The following is a 23,101-nucleotide window of genomic DNA, read 5'->3' on the forward strand; positions in this document are numbered from 1 at the left end:
GGCCGCTCGCTGCCGAATCCAGGGCACGGCTGCCAGAGGCGCCAGGCCCGGGTGGCGCTGCCGGGGCAGCAGGCGGGGCTGGGGCCGAGCTGCGGCGGGGCGGGGAGGGAGCCCGGGCTCGCGGCTCACCCAGGAACCTGAGGGCCGCCTCTCGCAGGGGCTCCTGTGGGCTCTCCAGGTAGGGCAGGGCCCGGCGCAGGAGCTCGGCCGCGCTGCTGCTGTCCTCTGCCAGCTGGAGAGAGCGGCAGCAGAGAAGGGTTGCCGCGGGCTCAGCCCCTGGGCCGGGTGCTCCCCGCGCCAGCCCCGGCCTCCCCTGCCCGCACAGCCCTGAGGCCCGGCCAGCAGCCGCAGGCGCCGGGCTCTGGAGGGGGCAGAGGGCCGGCTGCTGCCCGGGGAGCCGCGGTGCCGCCTCGCAGCCCTGCCGGTCCGCGGCTCCATCGGCACCCGGCTGGGCCCGCAGGAGCCTGGAGCAGAGCCCGCGCGGCCTCGGGCTGCAGCAGCGGGCAGGGGCACAGCTGCCAGCCCGCACACCGAGCACCGCGCTCAGGGGGCTTCTCCAGGCTGAGGCTGCGGCCTCCCGGCCCTCCTTACCAGGCACTCGGCAAACTGTGACAGCTGCTCCTTCTTCAGCAGCTTCTTGAGATTCCTCTTCTTCAGAAACTCAGTCACACCAAGCAGCGTTTCCCGAGAGGCCTGGAGAGCAGCAGGGACCCAGAAATGGCTCCACAGCCCAGGGCACAGGACCCGTGTCCCTGTGCCAAGGCCTGGAGGAGGCTGCAGCCCGCCAGGCGCCAGGGCAGGAGGCAGCCCAGGCTCCCTCCCAGGGATCCAGCAGCATCACACAAAACCTCACCTTTGCCACACGCCGGTTCTCCTCATGGAGAACATTCCACAGGAAAGCAACTGGTGCCACAAGGAGTGGGTGGCATCAGGCAGCTCGGGGGAAGCTCCTCAGGAATGCTGTATCCTGAGGGAACACTGTTGGCCTTGACCTGTGGGCACCTGCAAAAGCTTCAAATCAGCTGCCTCAGCTTCCAGGGCCTCTCTTGGCCAGCATCCTGACGTGGATGCAGGACGGCTGCCAGGCACTGCTGGGACCCAGCGGGACAGGACCGGCTGTCTCGTGTCCACGCAGCAGCCCTGACACAGCCAGGGCCATCCCGAGAGCAGACAGACGCTCACGGGCCAGCAGAGAGGAGCAAGGAGCCCTGGGCTCTTCTCGGGGTATCTCAGCTGGGCTCGCTCCACCACACGCCCCCCTTGGAAGGCCTGCTGATGCCCAGCTGCCAGAAATGCCTACCTTGTGCTCTCCAAGATGCACAGGGAGAGCCAAGGAGCAGGACACCTTGGCAGGCAAACCTTCCAAGCCTTTTCTGAGGCCAGGCACACACCAAGATCAGCCAAGACTCTCCACCACACTGCCTGGCCCACCCAGCCCAGCTCTGTGCTGGCCCTGGGCCACAGCAGCTCCCAGCAAGCAGGAGGCAAATGCATCTTGCCAAGAGATGCAACACAGCAGACAGGGAAGATGTGAAAAGTGAGCGTGTAAAGGCCTTTTAATTCACAGCTCCCACAGAGAGCTTTGGGGCTCACAGATGGACAGAGATGGTTCTGCTCACCCCTCTGTCCAAAGGGGGATGACACATGCTGCTGCAGGTGCTTGGGTTGGTCTCTGCAGGTTCAGGTGGATGCCAAACCTGCTCTTCACAGGCTTCTCCCTTCCCCTGCCCCTCTGCCAAGTCCAACGGTCCTCAAGGACCGAAAGGAGCACAGAGAGCCAAAGGGGGACACTTGCACCTGCCTCACTGGGAGCTCCCTGGGAAGCACTTTCCTTCAGAAGCAAGCCCTTGTCCTCCAAATGCATTACCCCAAATGTGCAGCTTTTCTGCTCAACACCAACGCACCCTCAAGAAACGCTGGCAAGGCTGAAGGACTTCATGTCCTTTCAGCACAGGCACTCCAGCTCTAGCTGGTATTCCCCCAAGTGCCTTTCCACGTGGAGGCTCAGACGTGCAGCCCCAGGCCCTCTACAAACACAAGCTGCTCACTGCCTCTTCACCTGCCTCAACTCCTGCCTGCGCTCCCGGCACCAAGACCAGGCTGTTCCCAGGCAGAGCCCAGAGCCTTGCTCCCTCAGGACGCTCTTGCCAGCACCTTCCAGGCCTCTCCGCTGTGCACGCAGCGCTTTTCATGCCCGCTCCCAACAGGCTGTGGAAGGCAGAGCACAGCCTGGCTGCCTCTGCCACCAGCACGCCCCAAACACAGGTGGAGGAAGAAGCAGCAGGGGCTGTTTTGCGGCCATGCCCAAGAGAGACTGCAAGGGTGCCCTCCCTCTGCTCTCACTTGGTTGGCTTTCTGACTGGCTCCGAGCCTGGGGTGGCCATTCCTCACTTGTGGGGACCAGAACCACAGCCGGGATCCCGGCACTGCCTGACAGCGCTCCGGGCACTGCCAGGGTCGCACGTCCCAGTCTCGGGCACCGCTCTGCTGCTTCGTTTGCCCTCAGGCACACCCAAAGCTCCCTGCTAAGCCCGGACGGTCGCTGGTTCTGCCCTCTCCCTGATCCTGTGCCGGCATGGAGCACTGCTGATCTTTCAGGAAGCTATTCCTGAAAACTTCCAGCATTCCAATCTCCTTTGTCCTCCATGGAAGCTTGCCATGGAATCCCTCACAGCTGGCTTCAGAGCATACTCAGGTTGGCTCTTCCAAATTCCAGGGGCTCCAGGCTGCTCAGCAGGATCTGCAACTCCACAGAGTTGTGGAACTGCACCTTCAGCACAGGCACCTTTCCAGCCTGATCTGCCCTCATTCCTCTGTGTGTGTGTGCACAGAACAGGGCGTGGAAGAGAACAGCAGCAGGGGCCTGCGTGTCCCAGGGCCTGGGATTTGCGCCGCTTCAGCTCCACAGAGATGCGGGTAAAGGGGAGAAACCAAACTTTATTGATGGAAGGGAAAGGGAAGGGATGAGATGGGGGCAAAAGAAAGGGATTGGGCAGGGTCTGAGGGCTGGAGGGAAGGAGCTGTCAACAGGGAGGGGGAAGGCAGCAGCTATGGGAGCTTGCAGCAGGCGCAGCAGTGGCCAGCATCAGGTGTGCCTGGACGTCCAGTGACATTGAGTCCTGGTGCTCTCTTCACTGTCTCCTGGTACTCTGCTTGGGACCCTGGTTCTGTGAATCCAGCAGATGACCTTAGTTCTGCACATCTTTGTGCAAAACTTTCCTGAATTTCCAGGTTAGTGGAGGATGGGCTGTCATCTTCGCCTATGGCTTCAAGGGCTGGAAGACAGATAAAGTGGCACAGTCAGAGCCCAGAGGGCCACCCGGCGATTCTTCTGCTGAGGCCGTCTCTCCCAGCTCTCGCCATGCCTAACAGAGATGAGGACCCAAGGGGATCAGCCGCAAGGCGCTGGTCACGAATCCCCCGACTGGCTTCCCTGAAATCTCTCTGAGCCCTGCTCACACCAGGCCTCGTCCACACCAGGAGCGAAGCTGGCTGCAGCCGGGACGGGCATTGCAGCTCCCTGGCCATCACTGCAGCTCTCCCGGCCAGCCCCCGCTGACAGCCCGCTGCCCTGACTCACCCTGAGTGAGCACATGAAGCTCGGCTGGCTGTCCCTTCAGGTAGCGCCCGGCCGTCCCTGGGAACACAGAGCCTGTCAGGCCCAGCGGCACAGCTCCTGCCAGCGGCGCTGCCAGCCCTGTGCCCACACGGCCTCCTGGCCCGGCAGGGCTCAGCCCGGGCCCTGGCCGCTCGCTGCCGAATCCAGGGCACGGCTGCCAGAGGCGCCAGGCCCGGGTGGCGCTGCCGGGGCAGCAGGCGGGGCTGGGGCCGAGCTGCGGCGGGGCGGGGAGGGAGCCCGGGCTCGCGGCTCACCCAGGAACCTGAGGGCCGCCTCTCGCAGGGGCTCCTGTGGGCTCTCCAGGTAGGGCAGGGCCCGGCGCAGGAGCTCGGCCGCGCTGCTGCTGTCCTCTGCCAGCTGGAGAGAGCGGCAGCAGAGAAGGGTTGCCGCGGGCTCAGCCCCTGGGCCGGGTGCTCCCCGCGCCAGCCCCGGCCTCCCCTGCCCGCACAGCCCTGAGGCCCGGCCAGCAGCCGCAGGCGCCGGGCTCTGGAGGGGGCAGAGGGCCGGCTGCTGCCCGGGGAGCCGCGGTGCCGCCTCGCAGCCCTGCCGGTCCGCGGCTCCATCGGCACCCGGCTGGGCCCGCAGGAGCCTGGAGCAGAGCCCGCGCGGCCTCGGGCTGCAGCAGCGGGCAGGGGCACAGCTGCCAGCCCGCACACCGAGCACCGCGCTCAGGGGGCTTCTCCAGGCTGAGGCTGCGGCCTCCCGGCCCTCCTTACCAGGCACTCGGCAAACTGTGACAGCTGCTCCTTCTTCAGCAGCTTCTTGAGATTCCTCTTCTTCAGAAACTCAGTCACACCAAGCAGCGTTTCCCGAGAGGCCTGGAGAGCAGCAGGGACCCAGAAATGGCTCCACAGCCCAGGGCACAGGACCCGTGTCCCTGTGCCAAGGCCTGGAGGAGGCTGCAGCCCGCCAGGCGCCAGGGCAGGAGGCAGCCCAGGCTCCCTCCCAGGGATCCAGCAGCATCACACAAAACCTCACCTTTGCCACACGCCGGTTCTCCTCATGGAGAACATTCCACAGGAAAGCAACTGGTGCCACAAGGAGTGGGTGGCATCAGGCAGCTCGGGGGAAGCTCCTCAGGAATGCTGTATCCTGAGGGAACACTGTTGGCCTTGACCTGTGGGCACCTGCAAAAGCTTCAAATCAGCTGCCTCAGCTTCCAGGGCCTCTCTTGGCCAGCATCCTGAAGTGGATGCAGGACGGCTGCCAGGCACTGCTGGGACCCAGCGGGACAGGACCGGCTGTCTCGTGTCCACGCAGCAGCCCTGACACAGCCAGGGCCATCCCGAGAGCAGACAGACGCTCACGGGCCAGCAGAGAGGAGCAAGGAGCCCTGGGCTCTTCTCGGGGTATCTCAGCTGGGCTCGCTCCACCACACGCCCCCCTTGGAAGGCCTGCTGATGCCCAGCTGCCAGAAATGCCTACCTTGTGCTCTCCAAGATGCACAGGGAGAGCCAAGGAGCAGGACACCTTGGCAGGCAAACCTTCCAAGCCTTTTCTGAGGCCAGGCACACACCAAGATCAGCCAAGACTCTCCACCACACTGCCTGGCCCACCCAGCCCAGCTCTGTGCTGGCCCTGGGCCACAGCAGCTCCCAGCAAGCAGGAGGCAAATGCATCTTGCCAAGAGATGCAACACAGCAGACAGGGAAGATGTGAAAAGTGAGCGTGTAAAGGCCTTTTAATTCACAGCTCCCACAGAGAGCTTTGGGGCTCACAGATGGACAGAGATGGTTCTGCTCACCCCTCTGTCCAAAGGGGGATGACACATGCTGCTGCAGGTGCTTGGGTTGGTCTCTGCAGGTTCAGGTGGATGCCAAACCTGCTCTTCACAGGCTTCTCCCTTCCCCTGCCCCTCTGCCAAGTCCAACGGTCCTCAAGGACCGAAAGGAGCACAGAGAGCCAAAGGGGGACACTTGCACCTGCCTCACTGGGAGCTCCCTGGGAAGCACTTTCCTTGAGAAGCAAGCCCTTGTCCTCCAAATGCATTACCCCAAATGTGCAGCTTTTCTGCTCAACACCAACGCACCCTCAAGAAACGCTGGCAAGGCTGAAGGACTTCATGTCCTTTCAGCACAGGCACTCCAGCTCTAGCTGGTATTCCCCCAAGTGCCTTTCCACGTGGAGGCTCAGACGTGCAGCCCCAGGCCCTCTACAAACACAAGCTGCTCACTGCCTCTTCACCTGCCTCAACTCCTGCCTGCGCTCCCGGCACCAAGACCAGGCTGTTCCCAGGCAGAGCCCAGAGCCTTGCTCCCTCAGGACGCTCTTGCCAGCACCTTCCAGGCCTCTCCGCTGTGCACGCAGCGCTTTTCATGCCCGCTCCCAACAGGCTGTGGAAGGCAGAGCACAGCCTGGCTGCCTCTGCCACCAGCACGCCCCAAACACAGGCGGAGGAAGAAGCAGCAGGGGCTGTTTTGCGGCCATGCCCAAGAGAGACTGCAAGGGTGCCCTCCCTCTGCTCTCACTTGGTTGGCTTTCTGACTGGCTCCGAGCCTGGGGTGGCCATTCCTCACTTGTGGGGACCAGAACCACAGCCGGGATCCCGGCACTGCCTGACAGCGCTCCGGGCACTGCCAGGGTCGCACGTCCCAGTCTCGGGCACCGCTCTGCTGCTTCGTTTGCCCTCAGGCACACCCAAAGCTCCCTGCTAAGCCCGGACGGTCGCTGGTTCTGCCCTCTCCCTGATCCTGTGCCGGCATGGAGCACTGCTGAGCTTTCAGGAAGCTATTCCTGAAAACTTCCAGCATTCCAATCTCCTTTGTCCTCCATGGAAGCTTGCCATGGAATCCCTCACAGCTGGCTTCAGAGCATACTCAGGTTGGCTCTTCCAAATTCCAGGGGCTCCAGGCTGCTCAGCAGGATCTGCAACTCCACAGAGTTGTGGAACTGCACCTTCAGCACAGGCACCTTTCCAGCCTGATCTGCCCTCATTCCTCTGTGTGTGTGTGCACAGAACAGGGCGTGGAAGAGAACAGCAGCAGGGGCCTGCGTGTCCCAGGGCCTGGGATTTGCGCCGCTTCAGCTCCACAGAGATGCGGGTAAAGGGGAGAAACCAAACTTTATTGATGGAAGGGAAAGGGAAGGGATGAGATGGGGGCAAAAGAAAGGGATTGGGCAGGGTCTGAGGGCTGGAGGGAAGGAGCTGTCAACAGGGAGGGGGAAGGCAGCAGCTATGGGAGCTTGCAGCAGGCGCAGCAGTGGCCAGCATCAGGTGTGCCTGGACGTCCAGTGACATTGAGTCCTGGTGCTCTCTTCACTGTCTCCTGGTACTCTGCTTGGGACCCTGGTTCTGTGAATCCAGCAGATGACCTTAGTTCTGCACATCTTTGTGCAAAACTTTCCTGAATTTCCAGGTTAGTGGAGGATGGGCTGTCATCTTCGCCTATGGCTTCAAGGGCTGGAAGACAGATAAAGTGGCAGAGTCAGAGCCCAGAGGGCCACCCGGCGATTCTTCTGCTGAGGCCGTCTCTCCCAGCTCTCGCCATGCCTAACAGAGATGAGGACCCAAGGGGATCAGCCGCAAGGCGCTGGTCACGAATCCCCCGACTGGCTTCCCTGAAATCTCTCTGAGCCCTGCTCACACCAGGCCTCGTCCACACCAGGAGCGAAGCTGGCTGCAGCCGGGACGGGCATTGCAGCTCCCTGGCCATCACTGCAGCTCTCCCGGCCAGCCCCCGCTGACAGCCCGCTGCCCTGACTCACCCTGAGTGAGCACATGAAGCTCGGCTGGCTGTCCCTTCAGGTAGCGCCCGGCCGTCCCTGGGAACACAGAGCCTGTCAGGCCCAGCGGCACAGCTCCTGCCAGCGGCGCTGCCAGCCCTGTGCCCACACGGCCTCCTGGCCCGGCAGGGCTCAGCCCGGGCCCTGGCCGCTCGCTGCCGAATCCAGGGCACGGCTGCCAGAGGCGCCAGGCCCGGGTGGCGCTGCCGGGGCAGCAGGCGGGGCTGGGGCCGAGCTGCGGCGGGGCGGGGAGGGAGCCCGGGCTCGCGGCTCACCCAGGAACCTGAGGGCCGCCTCTCGCAGGGGCTCCTGTGGGCTCTCCAGGTAGGGCAGGGCCCGGCGCAGGAGCTCGGCCGCGCTGCTGCTGTCCTCTGCCAGCTGGAGAGAGCGGCAGCAGAGAAGGGTTGCCGCGGGCTCAGCCCCTGGGCCGGGTGCTCCCCGCGCCAGCCCCGGCCTCCCCTGCCCGCACAGCCCTGAGGCCCGGCCAGCAGCCGCAGGCGCCGGGCTCTGGAGGGGGCAGAGGGCCGGCTGCTGCCCGGGGAGCCGCGGTGCCGCCTCGCAGCCCTGCCGGTCCGCGGCTCCATCGGCACCCGGCTGGGCCCGCAGGAGCCTGGAGCAGAGCCCGCGCGGCCTCGGGCTGCAGCAGCGGGCAGGGGCACAGCTGCCAGCCCGCACACCGAGCACCGCGCTCAGGGGGCTTCTCCAGGCTGAGGCTGCGGCCTCCCGGCCCTCCTTACCAGGCACTCGGCAAACTGTGACAGCTGCTCCTTCTTCAGCAGCTTCTTGAGATTCCTCTTCTTCAGAAACTCAGTCACACCAAGCAGCGTTTCCCGAGAGGCCTGGAGAGCAGCAGGGACCCAGAAATGGCTCCACAGCCCAGGGCACAGGACCCGTGTCCCTGTGCCAAGGCCTGGAGGAGGCTGCAGCCCGCCAGGCGCCAGGGCAGGAGGCAGCCCAGGCTCCCTCCCAGGGATCCAGCAGCATCACACAAAACCTCACCTTTGCCACACGCCGGTTCTCCTCATGGAGAACATTCCACAGGAAAGCAACTGGTGCCACAAGGAGTGGGTGGCATCAGGCAGCTCGGGGGAAGCTCCTCAGGAATGCTGTATCCTGAGGGAACACTGTTGGCCTTGACCTGTGGGCACCTGCAAAAGCTTCAAATCAGCTGCCTCAGCTTCCAGGGCCTCTCTTGGCCAGCATCCTGAAGTGGATGCAGGACGGCTGCCAGGCACTGCTGGGACCCAGCGGGACAGGACCGGCTGTCTCGTGTCCACGCAGCAGCCCTGACACAGCCAGGGCCATCCCGAGAGCAGACAGACGCTCACGGGCCAGCAGAGAGGAGCAAGGAGCCCTGGGCTCTTCTCGGGGTATCTCAGCTGGGCTCGCTCCACCACACGCCCCCCTTGGAAGGCCTGCTGATGCCCAGCTGCCAGAAATGCCTACCTTGTGCTCTCCAAGATGCACAGGGAGAGCCAAGGAGCAGGACACCTTGGCAGGCAAACCTTCCAAGCCTTTTCTGAGGCCAGGCACACACCAAGATCAGCCAAGACTCTCCACCACACTGCCTGGCCCACCCAGCCCAGCTCTGTGCTGGCCCTGGGCCACAGCAGCTCCCAGCAAGCAGGAGGCAAATGCATCTTGCCAAGAGATGCAACACAGCAGACAGGGAAGATGTGAAAAGTGAGCGTGTAAAGGCCTTTTAATTCACAGCTCCCACAGAGAGCTTTGGGGCTCACAGATGGACAGAGATGGTTCTGCTCACCCCTCTGTCCAAAGGGGGATGACACATGCTGCTGCAGGTGCTTGGGTTGGTCTCTGCAGGTTCAGGTGGATGCCAAACCTGCTCTTCACAGGCTTCTCCCTTCCCCTGCCCCTCTGCCAAGTCCAACGGTCCTCAAGGACCGAAAGGAGCACAGAGAGCCAAAGGGGGACACTTGCACCTGCCTCACTGGGAGCTCCCTGGGAAGCACTTTCCTTGAGAAGCAAGCCCTTGTCCTCCAAATGCATTACCCCAAATGTGCAGCTTTTCTGCTCAACACCAACGCACCCTCAAGAAACGCTGGCAAGGCTGAAGGACTTCATGTCCTTTCAGCACAGGCACTCCAGCTCTAGCTGGTATTCCCCCAAGTGCCTTTCCACGTGGAGGCTCAGACGTGCAGCCCCAGGCCCTCTACAAACACAAGCTGCTCACTGCCTCTTCACCTGCCTCAACTCCTGCCTGCGCTCCCGGCACCAAGACCAGGCTGTTCCCAGGCAGAGCCCAGAGCCTTGCTCCCTCAGGACGCTCTTGCCAGCACCTTCCAGGCCTCTCCGCTGTGCACGCAGCGCTTTTCATGCCCGCTCCCAACAGGCTGTGGAAGGCAGAGCACAGCCTGGCTGCCTCTGCCACCAGCACGCCCCAAACACAGGCGGAGGAAGAAGCAGCAGGGGCTGTTTTGCGGCCATGCCCAAGAGAGACTGCAAGGGTGCCCTCCCTCTGCTCTCACTTGGTTGGCTTTCTGACTGGCTCCGAGCCTGGGGTGGCCATTCCTCACTTGTGGGGACCAGAACCACAGCCGGGATCCCGGCACTGCCTGACAGCGCTCCGGGCACTGCCAGGGTCGCACGTCCCAGTCTCGGGCACCGCTCTGCTGCTTCGTTTGCCCTCAGGCACACCCAAAGCTCCCTGCTAAGCCCGGACGGTCGCTGGTTCTGCCCTCTCCCTGATCCTGTGCCGGCATGGAGCACTGCTGATCTTTCAGGAAGCTATTCCTGAAAACTTCCAGCATTCCAATCTCCTTTGTCCTCCATGGAAGCTTGCCATGGAATCCCTCACAGCTGGCTTCAGAGCATACTCAGGTTGGCTCTTCCAAATTCCAGGGGCTCCAGGCTGCTCAGCAGGATCTGCAACTCCACAGAGTTGTGGAACTGCACCTTCAGCACAGGCACCTTTCCAGCCTGATCTGCCCTCATTCCTCTGTGTGTGTGTGCACAGAACAGGGCGTGGAAGAGAACAGCAGCAGGGGCCTGCGTGTCCCAGGGCCTGGGATTTGCGCCGCTTCAGCTCCACAGAGATGCGGGTAAAGGGGAGAAACCAAACTTTATTGATGGAAGGGAAAGGGAAGGGATGAGATGGGGGCAAAAGAAAGGGATTGGGCAGGGTCTGAGGGCTGGAGGGAAGGAGCTGTCAACAGGGAGGGGGAAGGCAGCAGCTATGGGAGCTTGCAGCAGGCGCAGCAGTGGCCAGCATCAGGTGTGCCTGGACGTCCAGTGACATTGAGTCCTGGTGCTCTCTTCACTGTCTCCTGGTACTCTGCTTGGGACCCTGGTTCTGTGAATCCAGCAGATGACCTTAGTTCTGCACATCTTTGTGCAAAACTTTCCTGAATTTCCAGGTTAGTGGAGGATGGGCTGTCATCTTCGCCTATGGCTTCAAGGGCTGGAAGACAGATAAAGTGGCAGAGTCAGAGCCCAGAGGGCCACCCGGCGATTCTTCTGCTGAGGCCGTCTCTCCCAGCTCTCGCCATGCCTAACAGAGATGAGGACCCAAGGGGATCAGCCGCAAGGCGCTGGTCACGAATCCCCCGACTGGCTTCCCTGAAATCTCTCTGAGCCCTGCTCACACCAGGCCTCGTCCACACCAGGAGCGAAGCTGGCTGCAGCCGGGACGGGCATTGCAGCTCCCTGGCCATCACTGCAGCTCTCCCGGCCAGCCCCCGCTGACAGCCCGCTGCCCTGACTCACCCTGAGTGAGCACATGAAGCTCGGCTGGCTGTCCCTTCAGGTAGCGCCCGGCCGTCCCTGGGAACACAGAGCCTGTCAGGCCCAGCGGCACAGCTCCTGCCAGCGGCGCTGCCAGCCCTGTGCCCACACGGCCTCCTGGCCCGGCAGGGCTCAGCCCGGGCCCTGGCCGCTCGCTGCCGAATCCAGGGCACGGCTGCCAGAGGCGCCAGGCCCGGGTGGCGCTGCCGGGGCAGCAGGCGGGGCTGGGGCCGAGCTGCGGCGGGGCGGGGAGGGAGCCCGGGCTCGCGGCTCACCCAGGAACCTGAGGGCCGCCTCTCGCAGGGGCTCCTGTGGGCTCTCCAGGTAGGGCAGGGCCCGGCGCAGGAGCTCGGCCGCGCTGCTGCTGTCCTCTGCCAGCTGGAGAGAGCGGCAGCAGAGAAGGGTTGCCGCGGGCTCAGCCCCTGGGCCGGGTGCTCCCCGCGCCAGCCCCGGCCTCCCCTGCCCGCACAGCCCTGAGGCCCGGCCAGCAGCCGCAGGCGCCGGGCTCTGGAGGGGGCAGAGGGCCGGCTGCTGCCCGGGGAGCCGCGGTGCCGCCTCGCAGCCCTGCCGGTCCGCGGCTCCATCGGCACCCGGCTGGGCCCGCAGGAGCCTGGAGCAGAGCCCGCGCGGCCTCGGGCTGCAGCAGCGGGCAGGGGCACAGCTGCCAGCCCGCACACCGAGCACCGCGCTCAGGGGGCTTCTCCAGGCTGAGGCTGCGGCCTCCCGGCCCTCCTTACCAGGCACTCGGCAAACTGTGACAGCTGCTCCTTCTTCAGCAGCTTCTTGAGATTCCTCTTCTTCAGAAACTCAGTCACACCAAGCAGCGTTTCCCGAGAGGCCTGGAGAGCAGCAGGGACCCAGAAATGGCTCCACAGCCCAGGGCACAGGACCCGTGTCCCTGTGCCAAGGCCTGGAGGAGGCTGCAGCCCGCCAGGCGCCAGGGCAGGAGGCAGCCCAGGCTCCCTCCCAGGGATCCAGCAGCATCACACAAAACCTCACCTTTGCCACACGCCGGTTCTCCTCATGGAGAACATTCCACAGGAAAGCAACTGGTGCCACAAGGAGTGGGTGGCATCAGGCAGCTCGGGGGAAGCTCCTCAGGAATGCTGTATCCTGAGGGAACACTGTTGGCCTTGACCTGTGGGCACCTGCAAAAGCTTCAAATCAGCTGCCTCAGCTTCCAGGGCCTCTCTTGGCCAGCATCCTGAAGTGGATGCAGGACGGCTGCCAGGCACTGCTGGGACCCAGCGGGACAGGACCGGCTGTCTCGTGTCCACGCAGCAGCCCTGACACAGCCAGGGCCATCCCGAGAGCAGACAGACGCTCACGGGCCAGCAGAGAGGAGCAAGGAGCCCTGGGCTCTTCTCGGGGTATCTCAGCTGGGCTCGCTCCACCACACGCCCCCCTTGGAAGGCCTGCTGATGCCCAGCTGCCAGAAATGCCTACCTTGTGCTCTCCAAGATGCACAGGGAGAGCCAAGGAGCAGGACACCTTGGCAGGCAAACCTTCCAAGCCTTTTCTGAGGCCAGGCACACACCAAGATCAGCCAAGACTCTCCACCACACTGCCTGGCCCACCCAGCCCAGCTCTGTGCTGGCCCTGGGCCACAGCAGCTCCCAGCAAGCAGGAGGCAAATGCATCTTGCCAAGAGATGCAACACAGCAGACAGGGAAGATGTGAAAAGTGAGCGTGTAAAGGCCTTTTAATTCACAGCTCCCACAGAGAGCTTTGGGGCTCACAGATGGACAGAGATGGTTCTGCTCACCCCTCTGTCCAAAGGGGGATGACACATGCTGCTGCAGGTGCTTGGGTTGGTCTCTGCAGGTTCAGGTGGATGCCAAACCTGCTCTTCACAGGCTTCTCCCTTCCCCTGCCCCTCTGCCAAGTCCAACGGTCCTCAAGGACCGAAAGGAGCACAGAGAGCCAAAGGGGGACACTTGCACCTGCCTCACTGGGAGCTCCCTGGGAAGCACTTTCCTTGAGAAGCAAGCCCTTGTCCTCCAAATGCATTACCCCAAATGTGCAGCTTTTCTGCTCAACACCAACGCACCCTCAAGAAACGCTGGCAAGGCTGAAGGACTTCATGTCCTTTCAGCACAGGCACTCCAGCTCTAGCTGGTATTCCCCCAAGTGCCTTTCCACGTGGAGGCTCAGACGTGCAGCCCCAGGCCCTCTACAAACACAAGCTGCTCACTGCCTCTTCACCTGCCTCAACTCCTGCCTGCGCTCCCGGCACCAAGACCAGGCTGTTCCCAGGCAGAGCCCAGAGCCTTGCTCCCTCAGGACGCTCTTGCCAGCACCTTCCAGGCCTCTCCGCTGTGCACGCAGCGCTTTTCATGCCCGCTCCCAACAGGCTGTGGAAGGCAGAGCACAGCCTGGCTGCCTCTGCCACCAGCACGCCCCAAACACAGGCGGAGGAAGAAGCAGCAGGGGCTGTTTTGCGGCCATGCCCAAGAGAGACTGCAAGGGTGCCCTCCCTCTGCTCTCACTTGGTTGGCTTTCTGACTGGCTCCGAGCCTGGGGTGGCCATTCCTCACTTGTGGGGACCAGAACCACAGCCAGGATCCCGGCACTGCCTGACAGCGCTCCGGGCACTGCCAGGGTCGCACGTCCCAGTCTCGGGCACCGCTCTGCTGCTTCGTTTGCCCTCAGGCACACCCAAAGCTCCCTGCTAAGCCCGGACGGTCGCTGGTTCTGCCCTCTCCCTGATCCTGTGCCGGCATGGAGCACTGCTGAGCTTTCAGGAAGCTATTCCTGAAAACTTCCAGCATTCCAATCTCCTTTGTCCTCCATGGAAGCTTGCCATGGAATCCCTCACAGCTGGCTTCAGAGCATACTCAGGTTGGCTCTTCCAAATTCCAGGGGCTCCAGGCTGCTCAGCAGGATCTGCAACTCCACAGAGTTGTGGAACTGCACCTTCAGCACAGGCACCTTTCCAGCCTGATCTGCCCTCGTTCCTCTGTGTGTGTGTGCACAGAACAGGGCGTGGAAGAGAACAGCAGCAGGGGCCTGCGTGTCCCAGGGCCTGGGATTTGCGCCGCTTCAGCTCCACAGAGATGCGGGTAAAGGGGAGAAACCAAACTTTATTGATGGAAAGGAAAGGGAAGGGATGAGATGGGGGCAAAAGAAAGGGATTGGGCAGGGTCTGAGGGCTGGAGGGAAGGAGCTGTCAACAGGGAGGGAGAAGGCAGCAGCTATGGGAGCTTGCAGCAGGCGCAGCAGTGGCCAGCATCAGGTGTGCCTGGACGTCCAGTGACATTGAGTCCTGGTGCTCTCTTCACTGTCTCCTGGTACTCTGCTTGGGACCCTGGTTCTGTGAATCCAGCAGATGACCTTAGTTCTGCACATCTTTGTGCAAAAATTTCCTGAATTTCCAGGTTAGTGGAGGATGGGCTGTCATCTTCGCTTATGGCTTCAAGGGCTGGAAGACAGATAAAGTGGCACAGTCAGAGCCCAGAGGGCCACCCGGCGATTGTTCTGCTGAGGCCATCTCTCCCAGCTCTCGCCATGCCTAAGAGAGATGAGGACCCAAGGGGATCAGCCGCAAGGCGCTGGTCACGAATCCCCCGACTGGCGTCCCTGAAATCTCTCTGAGCCCTGCCCACACCAGGCCTCGTCCACACAAGGAGCGAAGCTGGCTGCAGCCGGGACGGGCATTGCAGCTCCCTGGCCGTCACTGCAGCTCTCCCGGCCAGCCCCCGCTGACAGCCCGCTGCCCTGACTCACCCTGAGTGAGCACATGAAGCTCGGCTGGCTGTCCCTTCAGGTAGCGCCCGGCCGTCCCTGGGAACACAGAGCCTGTCAGGCCCAGCGGCACAGCTCCTGCCAGCGGCGCTGCCAGCCCTGTGCCCACACGGCCTCCTGGCCCGGCAGGGCTCAGCCCGGGCCCTGGCCGCTCGCTGCCGAACCCAGGGCACGGCTGCCAGAGGCGCCGGGCCCGGGTGGCGCTGCCGGGGCAGCAGGCGGGGCTGGGGCCGAGCTGCGGCGGGGCGGGGAGGGAGCCCGGGCTCGCGGCTCACCCAGGAACCTGAGGGCCGCCTCTCGCAGGGGCTCCTGTGGGCTCTCCAGGTAGGGCAGGGCCCGGCGCAGGAGCTCGGCCGCGCTGCTGCTGTCCTCTGCCAGCTGGAGAGAGCGGCAGCAGAGAAGGGTTGGCGCGGGCTCAGCCCCTGTGCTGGGTGCTCCCCGCGCCAGCCCCGGCCTCCCCTGCCCGCACAGCCCTGAGGCCCGGCCAGCAGCCGCAGGCGCCGGGCTCTGGAGGGGGCAGAGGGCCGGCTGCTGCCCGGGGAGCCGCGGTGCCGCCTCGCAGCCCTGCCGGTCCACGGCTCCATCGGCACCCGGCTGGGCCCGCAGGAGCCTGGAGCAGAGCCCGCGTGGCCTCGGGCTGCAGCAGCGGGCAGGGGCACAGCTGCCAGCCCGCACACCGAGCACCGCGCTCAGGGGGCTTCTCCAGGCTGAGGCTGCGGCCTCCCGGCCCTCCTTACCAGGCACTCGGCAAACTGTGACAGCTGCTCCTTCTTCAGCAGCTTCTTGAGATTCCTCTTCTTCAGAAACTCAGTCACACCAAGCAGCGTTTCCTGAGAGGCCTGGAGAGCAGCAGGGACCCAGAGATGGCTCCACAGCCCAGGCCACAGGACCCGTGTCCCTGTGCCAGGGCCTGGAGAAGGCTGCAGCCCTCCAGGCGCCAGGGCAACAGGAAGCCCAGGCTCCCTCCCAGGGATCCAGCAGCATCACACAAAACCTCACCTTCGCCACACGCCGGTTCTCCTCATGGCAATACAAGAAAAGTGGGAGCAAGCTCTGACACAAAATCTTCTTCATGGGCTTTTTTCCCTCATCCACTACCAAGTTCATCATCTTGTCAAAGAGTTGAATAGAGAGCAAGTGCACATTGCTGTTGTCCTTTAGAAAAGAAGAGGATAAGACCATTAAGGCCAATTATTCCAGGCTCACCAGAGAAAAAGTCTGAAAATCCATAAGGGAAAAGGGTATGCGGGCAGTCTGTGCCCATGGCTGTGGACACAGAGCCTTACATGGTCAAAGAGCAGGAGGAGTGCCTCAGCGAGCTTCGGAGCAGTGGTGCTGGATACCAGGATGCCTTTGTGCTGGAGGACATTTGTGAACACACAGAGGCTCATGCTGACCACCTCTGCATCTAAATCCCCCAGCAGCTCCAGAAGCCTTGGAGACAGAGGGTGCATTCTTCTGGCCTGTGCGGAACACAAGGCTGTGCTGGGAAGCCGTGGCCAGCTGCACTGCTAACACCGCCCTGGCACTGCAAGCCCACCCTGCTGCTGCAGGGCCCACAGGACAAAGGCCTGTCCCAAAGCACTGGGGCAGGTGAGGCAGGAGATCTGGGAGCGGCTGCCTCAGCTCCTGAAGCCCTGCCAGCCCAAGGGGCTGCTTTGCCCAGCGCAGCTTCAGCCGCTCCCTCCTTCTCACCATCGAGGGATCCTTGGTGAGCACCACGAGGCCTCGGAGCGCCAGGCGACGCCGCTCCCTGCACTCGCTCCGCAGGTACCTTGACATCATCTCCAGAAGGCTGTCACCACATTCACTCAAGTCCAGGCACCCGAGGACCTGAAAGGCACAGGGCAGTGACAGGGGACCTGGCCGGCAGGAGCCCAGAACCGCACAGGGCGGGGCCCAGGCAGCAGCACAGGGCGTGGGCACCGTCCCAGGCAGCTGCGGCTGCGAGAGGGCAGAGAGCTGGGAGGCAGCAGAGCCAGGCAGCGCTGGCCAACAGGCTCACCTCCACCAGGAATGCCAGGAAGGGCAGATCCCAGCACGGCTCTTCCCTGCTCTGTGGCCGGAGCAGGCGGAATGCAATGCGGGAACAGTAGGGGATCAAGACATGGCACAACTCCCTGGCAGGGGGGAAAAAGGCCGTGAGGTGGGAAGGCCAAACCTCTCCCAGGAGTGACTCACAGAGGTCTGGCCTTTCCCCAGCATCCCTGGAGAGGATGTGGGCGCTTTGTGAGGCGGCCCCTTCTGGGCACCCTCCTCTCCAAGGCTTTTCCAGTTCCCTTGGCCGTTCCTCGGTGAAAAGGCCCTCTGGCCCATGACCGCAGGGACTGTGAGGGGCACCTGGGCACAGGGCAGAAATATTGGGGACCGTGGGGAGCAGGGGGTCTCACCTGGCCAGCAGACCCACGGCATAGTGCTGGGTGTCAGCACACAGCAGCGTGTCCCAGCCACGCTTGCGCTCCATAGCCACCAGCACATGGTCCCACTGCAGTCGGCAGAGCAGAGCCTTCATGGCCCGCACTGCAAACCTGTGTGCAGAGCAAAGGCCAGGTCACACTGGGAGCGCTGGCGCTGGCCACAAGGGCACGGAAAGGACAGGGGGACTGGGACCTGTTGGGCTTGCTGGGAAGGCAGTGTTCCTCCCAGCATGCTCTCCAGAATGTAGCAACTTCTTCTGGTGGTATCTGCTGTGTGGTGATGACAACATGGAAGAGCAGAGCCACAAAGAGGCGGGAGGAATAAAGGTTCATTGCCTCGTGGCACTCGGGCACCTGGAGAATCACCCAGAGCCCCAGAGTTGCCTGCAAAAGAAGCAGCCCAAGGCAGCGCTCAGTGCCGAGGTGTCCATGGGGCAAGGCCCAAGAGCTGACACAGGGGGAGCAGCGGGCCTGGTGCCCCCTGAGCCTGCCCCTAGCCCAGGTTTCAGCCCAGCAACTGAGGCATGGAGAGGATGGAGAGCTGCTGGCAACCTGGGGGTGAGCAAAGGCCAGTTCCAGAAACTCACAGCCAGGGCAAAGACATCCTCGTTGTCCCCATCAGAGGTGCACATGCTGTGCAGAGGCCAGTTCTGCATCACACAGAGCAGCGTTGGCAGCACCTTTTCCACTGTGGCACTCGACGAGCCTATGGTTCTCCACATCATTGCAGCGGCTCTGTGGGATCAGAGCTCTGTGTCAGGGACATCTCAGTCACAGCACCATGCCCTGTGCACCCGTGACAGAGCCCAGGTGACAGAGCCTTGAAGGGCATGGGGGGAGTACTGGCAGCAGGCTCAGCAAACAGAGGGGCCCGAGGCTCCTGGGCCTCTCTGCCTGTCTGGCAGAGCCCATTGGACAGGCTGTGCAGGGCCGTGGGCCCTAAGGGCTGCTGAGCCCTGAGCTCTCAAGGCTCGTGGGCCCCGTACCTGTCACACGTTGGGGCACAGCGCAGGAGGGTCAGCACCACGTCAGCAGGGTGTTCTTCTGCCAGCCTCACAATGTCAATCTGCAGCCAGGCATCCACAGTCACTTGGGACATGAGACTCTGGTGGATGTTCTTCACCTTGGCTGGCACCTGGAGGAAGCATGGAGGAGAGATGGAGCGTTGTCCAAGGGAACAACTTCCCCAAGTATTTCAAAGAAGTGCTTCCCTTCTTCCACACTGTGCTGGCCTCAAAGGCTGAGGCGGCCCAGAGACCATGGCTTGAGGGGACACACGATCCTGGGAGGCCGCCAGGCCTGGCCCCAGGCTGCTTACCTGCTGTGGCTGAGAAGAAACACAAGGCTCCTTGAAATAGTCGAATATGAGCTCCTGACTCAGAGTGCGAGAGGGCATGGTGTCAGCATTTGCGATGCCCTGAGTGCGTCTGGTTTTGGCGTTTGTCATGTCCACATCCTCAGTCAGTGCCATGTCAGCCTTTGCCCTCTGGTCATTCCTTGCAGCCTCAGAGTCTTCTGAGGGCTCCGCTGGATCTGGGCTGGTGGCAGTATTTGTGATGCCCTGAGTCTCTTCACTGTCAGTGTTTGTGATGGCCACATCCTCAGTCACTGATGGGACAAGAGCCTTTGTCCAGGTTTCAGTCACTGAGGTGTCAGAGTTCTCTGAGCACTCAGGCGAATGTGGGCTGACATCAGGCTCAGCCTGGAGCTCGGTCAGCCCCGAGTCAGGCTCGGCCGGGCCCTCAGCTGCTGCGTTGCCGGTCTTCCTACGTCGAATGCGTGGGAACTTCCAGAACGCCTGCAGGAGAACAAAGGAAATGGAAGCCAGGGATGTTCCATGGAGTGCTCCAGGCATGGTGCTGGGCTGAGCAGTGACAGCAGGCCCAGCCCAGGTGGGGATGGCTGCAGGCACCTTCAGGGTTTTGCGGAAGCGGCCACGGGCAGGTTCCTTCTCTTCTGTGCGGTCCAGGGCTGCATCTGGCAAAGAGCGAGCGCAGCCAGAGCTGAGGGGCTGCGGGACAGGCTGGAGAACACAGCCCAGCCCTGCACACCCCAGGCAGGGACAGCCCCAGGATGCCCCAGGGGATGGAGCACAGACACTGCGGGGTGTCTGCCCAGGCCCTCTTCCCTCCTGTCCATGGGCACGTCCCCAGGGCATTGGATGGGATGGGATGGGATGGGATGGGATGGGATGGGATGGGATGGGATGGGCAGGGCCAAGCTGGCTGCAGGCATCATCCCTGTGGCCCAGCTCTGCCACTCACCGTCCTCCAGTGGCTGGAACTGCTCTGGGTTTTCATGCTGTTGTGCTGGCGCAGCTTCAGGGCTTTTCTTTTTTTTCCCCCTGAACACTCTGAACAAGCCGAGAAATCTGCTTGCCATGCCAGAGTTTGCTATCGAGGGCACCTGCAAGAGAGATGGCTCGGGAAAGCTCCAAGTCAACAAGTCCTCAAGGGCACCTGCAAAAGAAAAGCCTCGGGAAGGCCACGGGCTGCCAAGTCCTGTGGTCTTGCCACGAGGTCACCTGTAGGAGTAAAGCCTCAGAAAAGCTCCGGGTCAGGCAGGAATGAGCACGCTGTGCGGGGGCTCCTCACGGCACCGCTCTGTCCCGTCCTCTCCGGTCGCCTGCTCCGAGCAGAGTGGCGTGCTCTGGTCACTGCCAGCTCCTATGTCAGCACGTGTCACAAAGGCCATCTGTCCCGTTCTATGCCATAGTGACCATGCTGCACCATGTCACAAAGGGGGCCCCTTGCACACACTGCCACCTGCCCTGGGGCCACGCCCTGCCCAGCCAAAGTGGCCCAGGTTGGCAGGAATCCCTGGCCCCAAGTGTCTGAGACAGCCCAACAGGATCTTTAGGAAGGGCTCAGACCATCAGCAAACGCTGCCCTGCTCTGCGGGTGCAGGGCAGCAGAAGGAGCCCCCAGGGCTGCCGACGCAGCCGCGCTGGGAAGGGCAGGGGACTGTTGCAGATGATAGATAAATATGATGGTTCCTAAATAGTACAGCTACGATGAGAACAGTTCTCCCAGCTAGCCGGATGACAGCCCTGCCTTTAGATGAGTCCTGGGGTAAAATGGACTGTTCCATCCCACTCCCCAAAAGATGTATGGTTCATCCCTCACCTCTGGACCTTCCCCTAAAACATTAGTGCATGTAACCCCATTGGATATGCCTCATCCCAACCCACCTTGAAGCTCTCCTTATAAGGGGGCTTCGAGGGACCACGCGGCCTCTTGGAAATTCCTCCCCTCCTGGAACCTCTTTCCCTCCCTTGGAGCTTCCCCTCTCCTAAACCCTCCTTTTGTCTGTCCCCTCCCCAACCCTCTCAGGCGTCGCCACGTGCTGCGCCTGGGAGCACGAGGCAGGACCCTCCTGCACCCCCAATAAACCTCTTTCCCAAGAGCAAACACCAGAGATCTCTGCCTCCATCCATCCACACCGTGCTGGAGCGTGGTATTTTCCTCAGGGGACCTTCCATGGAAGCTGCCACGGCCTCCTCGGGACGCGCCCCGGCCCCGTGGCCATCCTAAAGCCGTGGGTGTGGCCCGCACAAGGAACTGTGGGCCAGGGCAGGAATGCTGCTCTGAGCCCTGGGGCCCGGGGAACGCTGACACCAGCAGCTGTGGCAGAGTCCCCGCCCAAGCAGACCTGCCAGCCCCCGAGCCCTGGCAGGGCTGGTGCCCGTCTCCTGCCCCAGAGACCTGTGCCCCTTGGGGGGCTTTGTGCCAGAGGGGGCCACAGCCATGTGCACTGGGGGCTGTGCTCCTGCCTGCAGGGGCTGTTGGCAGGAGCACCTGGAGCAACTGCGGGCAACAATGAGCAGATGGCAAAATGGTTAACCCTGCCCCGGTATAGAGATCTAAGTGGCCAATAAAGTACAGCTCCCTCCTCTTGTTCCCTGCAGCACAATCAGGACCGTGAACACAGTCACAGCTATTCTTTCTGCACCCCATAACCAAGGCTGTGCCAAACTACAGATGCTGCCTTCAAATGGACTCAAATTCCAGCAAAGACCTCTCACCTCCCAGACAACTCCTTCCCCAACCCATCTCCAACACCAACACCCGGCAAAAACCGCACCAAGGCCGACAACAGCCCGCCAGGACTCCAAGCTGACCCCATCCCTCCACTGAGCTTTCCCTCCCTCCAGCAGATACCCTGGCTCCCTGCACGTGCCGTGGGATGGCACTCAGGAGGATCTGCTCCAAGGCCTTCCCCGGCAGCAAGCTCAGGCTGCCAGGCCTATGGATCCTGGATCATCCTGCCCACCGAGCCTTCCATTGGCACGGCTCTTCCACTGACACATCTGCGCTCAGCTGGGACTACTCCGCTCACTCAGGGCTGCTGGGAAAGGATGGAGAGCAGCCTGACAAGCTCTTTCTCCAGCTCCCTCTGTGCTCTTGGGGAAGGTAGAACATTCCACAGGAAAGCAACTGGTGCCACAAGGAGTGGGTGGCATCAGGCAGCTCAGGGGAAGCCCCTCAGGAATGCTGTATCCTGAGGGAACACTTTTGGCTTTGACCTGTGGGCACCTGCAAAAGCTTCAAATCAGCTGCCTCAGCTTCCAGGGCCTCTCTTGGCCAGCATCCTGACGTGGATGCAGGACGGCTGCCAGGCACTGCTGGGACCCAGCGGGACAGGACCGGCTGTCTCGTGTCCACGCAGCAGCCCTGACACAGCCAGGGCCATCCCGAGAGCAGACAGACGCTCACGGGCCAGCAGAGAGGAGCAAGGAGCCCTGGGCTCCTCTCGGGGTATCTCAGCTGGGCTCGCTCCACCACACGCCCCCCTTGGAAGGCCTGCTGATGCCCAGCTGCCAGAAATGCCTACCTTGTGCTCTCCAAGATGCACAGGGAGAGCCAAGGAGCAGGACACCTTGGCAGGCAAACCTTCCAAGCCTTTTCTGAGGCCAGGCACACACCAAGATCAGCCAAGACTCTCCACCACACTGCCTGGCCCACCCAGCCCAGCTCTGTGCTGGCCCTGGGCCACAGCAGCTCCCAGCAAGCAGGAGGCAAATGCATCTTGCCAAGAGATGCAACACAGCAGGCAGGGAAGATGTGAAAAGTGAGCGTGTAAAGGCCTTTTAATTCACAGCTCCCACAGAGAGCTTTGGGGCTCACAGATGGACAGAGATGGTTCTGCTCACCCCTCTGTCCAAAGGGGGATGACACATGCTGCTGCAGGTGCTTGGGTTGGTCTCTGCAGGTTCAGGTGGATGCGAAACCTGCTCTTCACAGGCTTCTCCCTTCCCCTGCCCCTCTGCCAAGTCCAACGGGCCTCAAGGACCGAAAGGAGCACAGAGAGCCAAAGGGGGACACTTGCACCTGCCTCACTGGGAGCTCCCTGGGAAGCACTTTCCTTGAGAAGCAAGCCCTTGTCCTCCAAATGCATTACCCCAAATGTGCAGCTTTTCTGCTCAACACCAACGCACCCTCAAGAAACGCTGGCAAGGCTGAAGGTCTTCATGTCCTTTCAGCACAGGCACTCCAGCTCTAGCTGGTATTCCCCCAAGTGCCTTTCCACGTGGAGGCTCAGACGTGCAGCCCCAGGCTCTCTACAAACACAAGCTGCTCACTGCCTCTTCACCTGCCTCAACTCCTGCCTGCGCTCCCGGCACCAAGACCAGGCTGTTCCCAGGCAGAGCCCAGAGCCTTGCTCCCTCAGGACGCTCTTGCCAGCACCTTCCAGGCCTCTCCGCTGTGCACGCAGCGCTTTTCATGCCCGCTCCCAACAGGCTGTGGAAGGCAGAGCACAGCCTGGCTGCCTCTGCCACCAGCACGCCCCAAACACAGGCGGAGGAAGAAGCAGCAGGGGCTGTTTTGCGGCCATGCCCAAGAGAGACTGCAAG

General features: G+C 62.5%; 1 protein-coding gene across 1 annotated transcript; it reads right to left on the reverse strand.

The window, feature by feature from the left end:
- Positions 1-14,280: 14,280 nt before the first annotated feature.
- LOC146766974 (maestro heat-like repeat-containing protein family member 6) lies at positions 14,281-16,443 on the reverse strand. Its single transcript, XM_085584740.1, has 6 exons — positions 16,117-16,443; positions 15,830-15,985; positions 15,568-15,669; positions 15,106-15,208; positions 14,813-14,869; positions 14,281-14,507 (listed from the first exon to the last, which is right to left on the reverse strand). Exons 1-6 carry the CDS (start codon positions 16,282-16,284, stop codon positions 14,281-14,283), a joined length of 813 nt encoding a protein of 270 aa, XP_085440866.1. The 5' UTR covers positions 16,285-16,443.
- Positions 16,444-23,101: the final 6,658 nt, after the last annotated feature.

Source organism: Lonchura striata, chromosome 7 (genome assembly GCF_050655825.1).
Source record: "Lonchura striata isolate lonStrDom1 chromosome 7, ASM5065582v1, whole genome shotgun sequence".
Taxonomy (NCBI): domain Eukaryota; kingdom Metazoa; phylum Chordata; class Aves; order Passeriformes; family Estrildidae; genus Lonchura; species Lonchura striata.

What these genes read in the sequence shown, in the direction of transcription:
- LOC146766974 (XM_085584740.1), bottom strand. Translation starts at nt 16,284, where the DNA reads ATGCACCCTCTGTCTCCAAGGCTTCTGGAGCTGCTGGGGGATTTAGAT. An exon ending in AGAACCGGCGTGTGGCGAAG is followed by an intron (nt 15,670 to 15,829) that starts GTGAGGTTTTGT and finishes GCTGCTCTCCAG; the next exon opens with GCCTCTCAGGAAACGCTGCT. An exon ending in GGCGGCCCTCAGGTTCCTGG is followed by an intron (nt 14,870 to 15,105) that starts GTGAGCCGCGAG and finishes CTGTGTTCCCAG; the next exon opens with GGACGGCCGGGCGCTACCTG.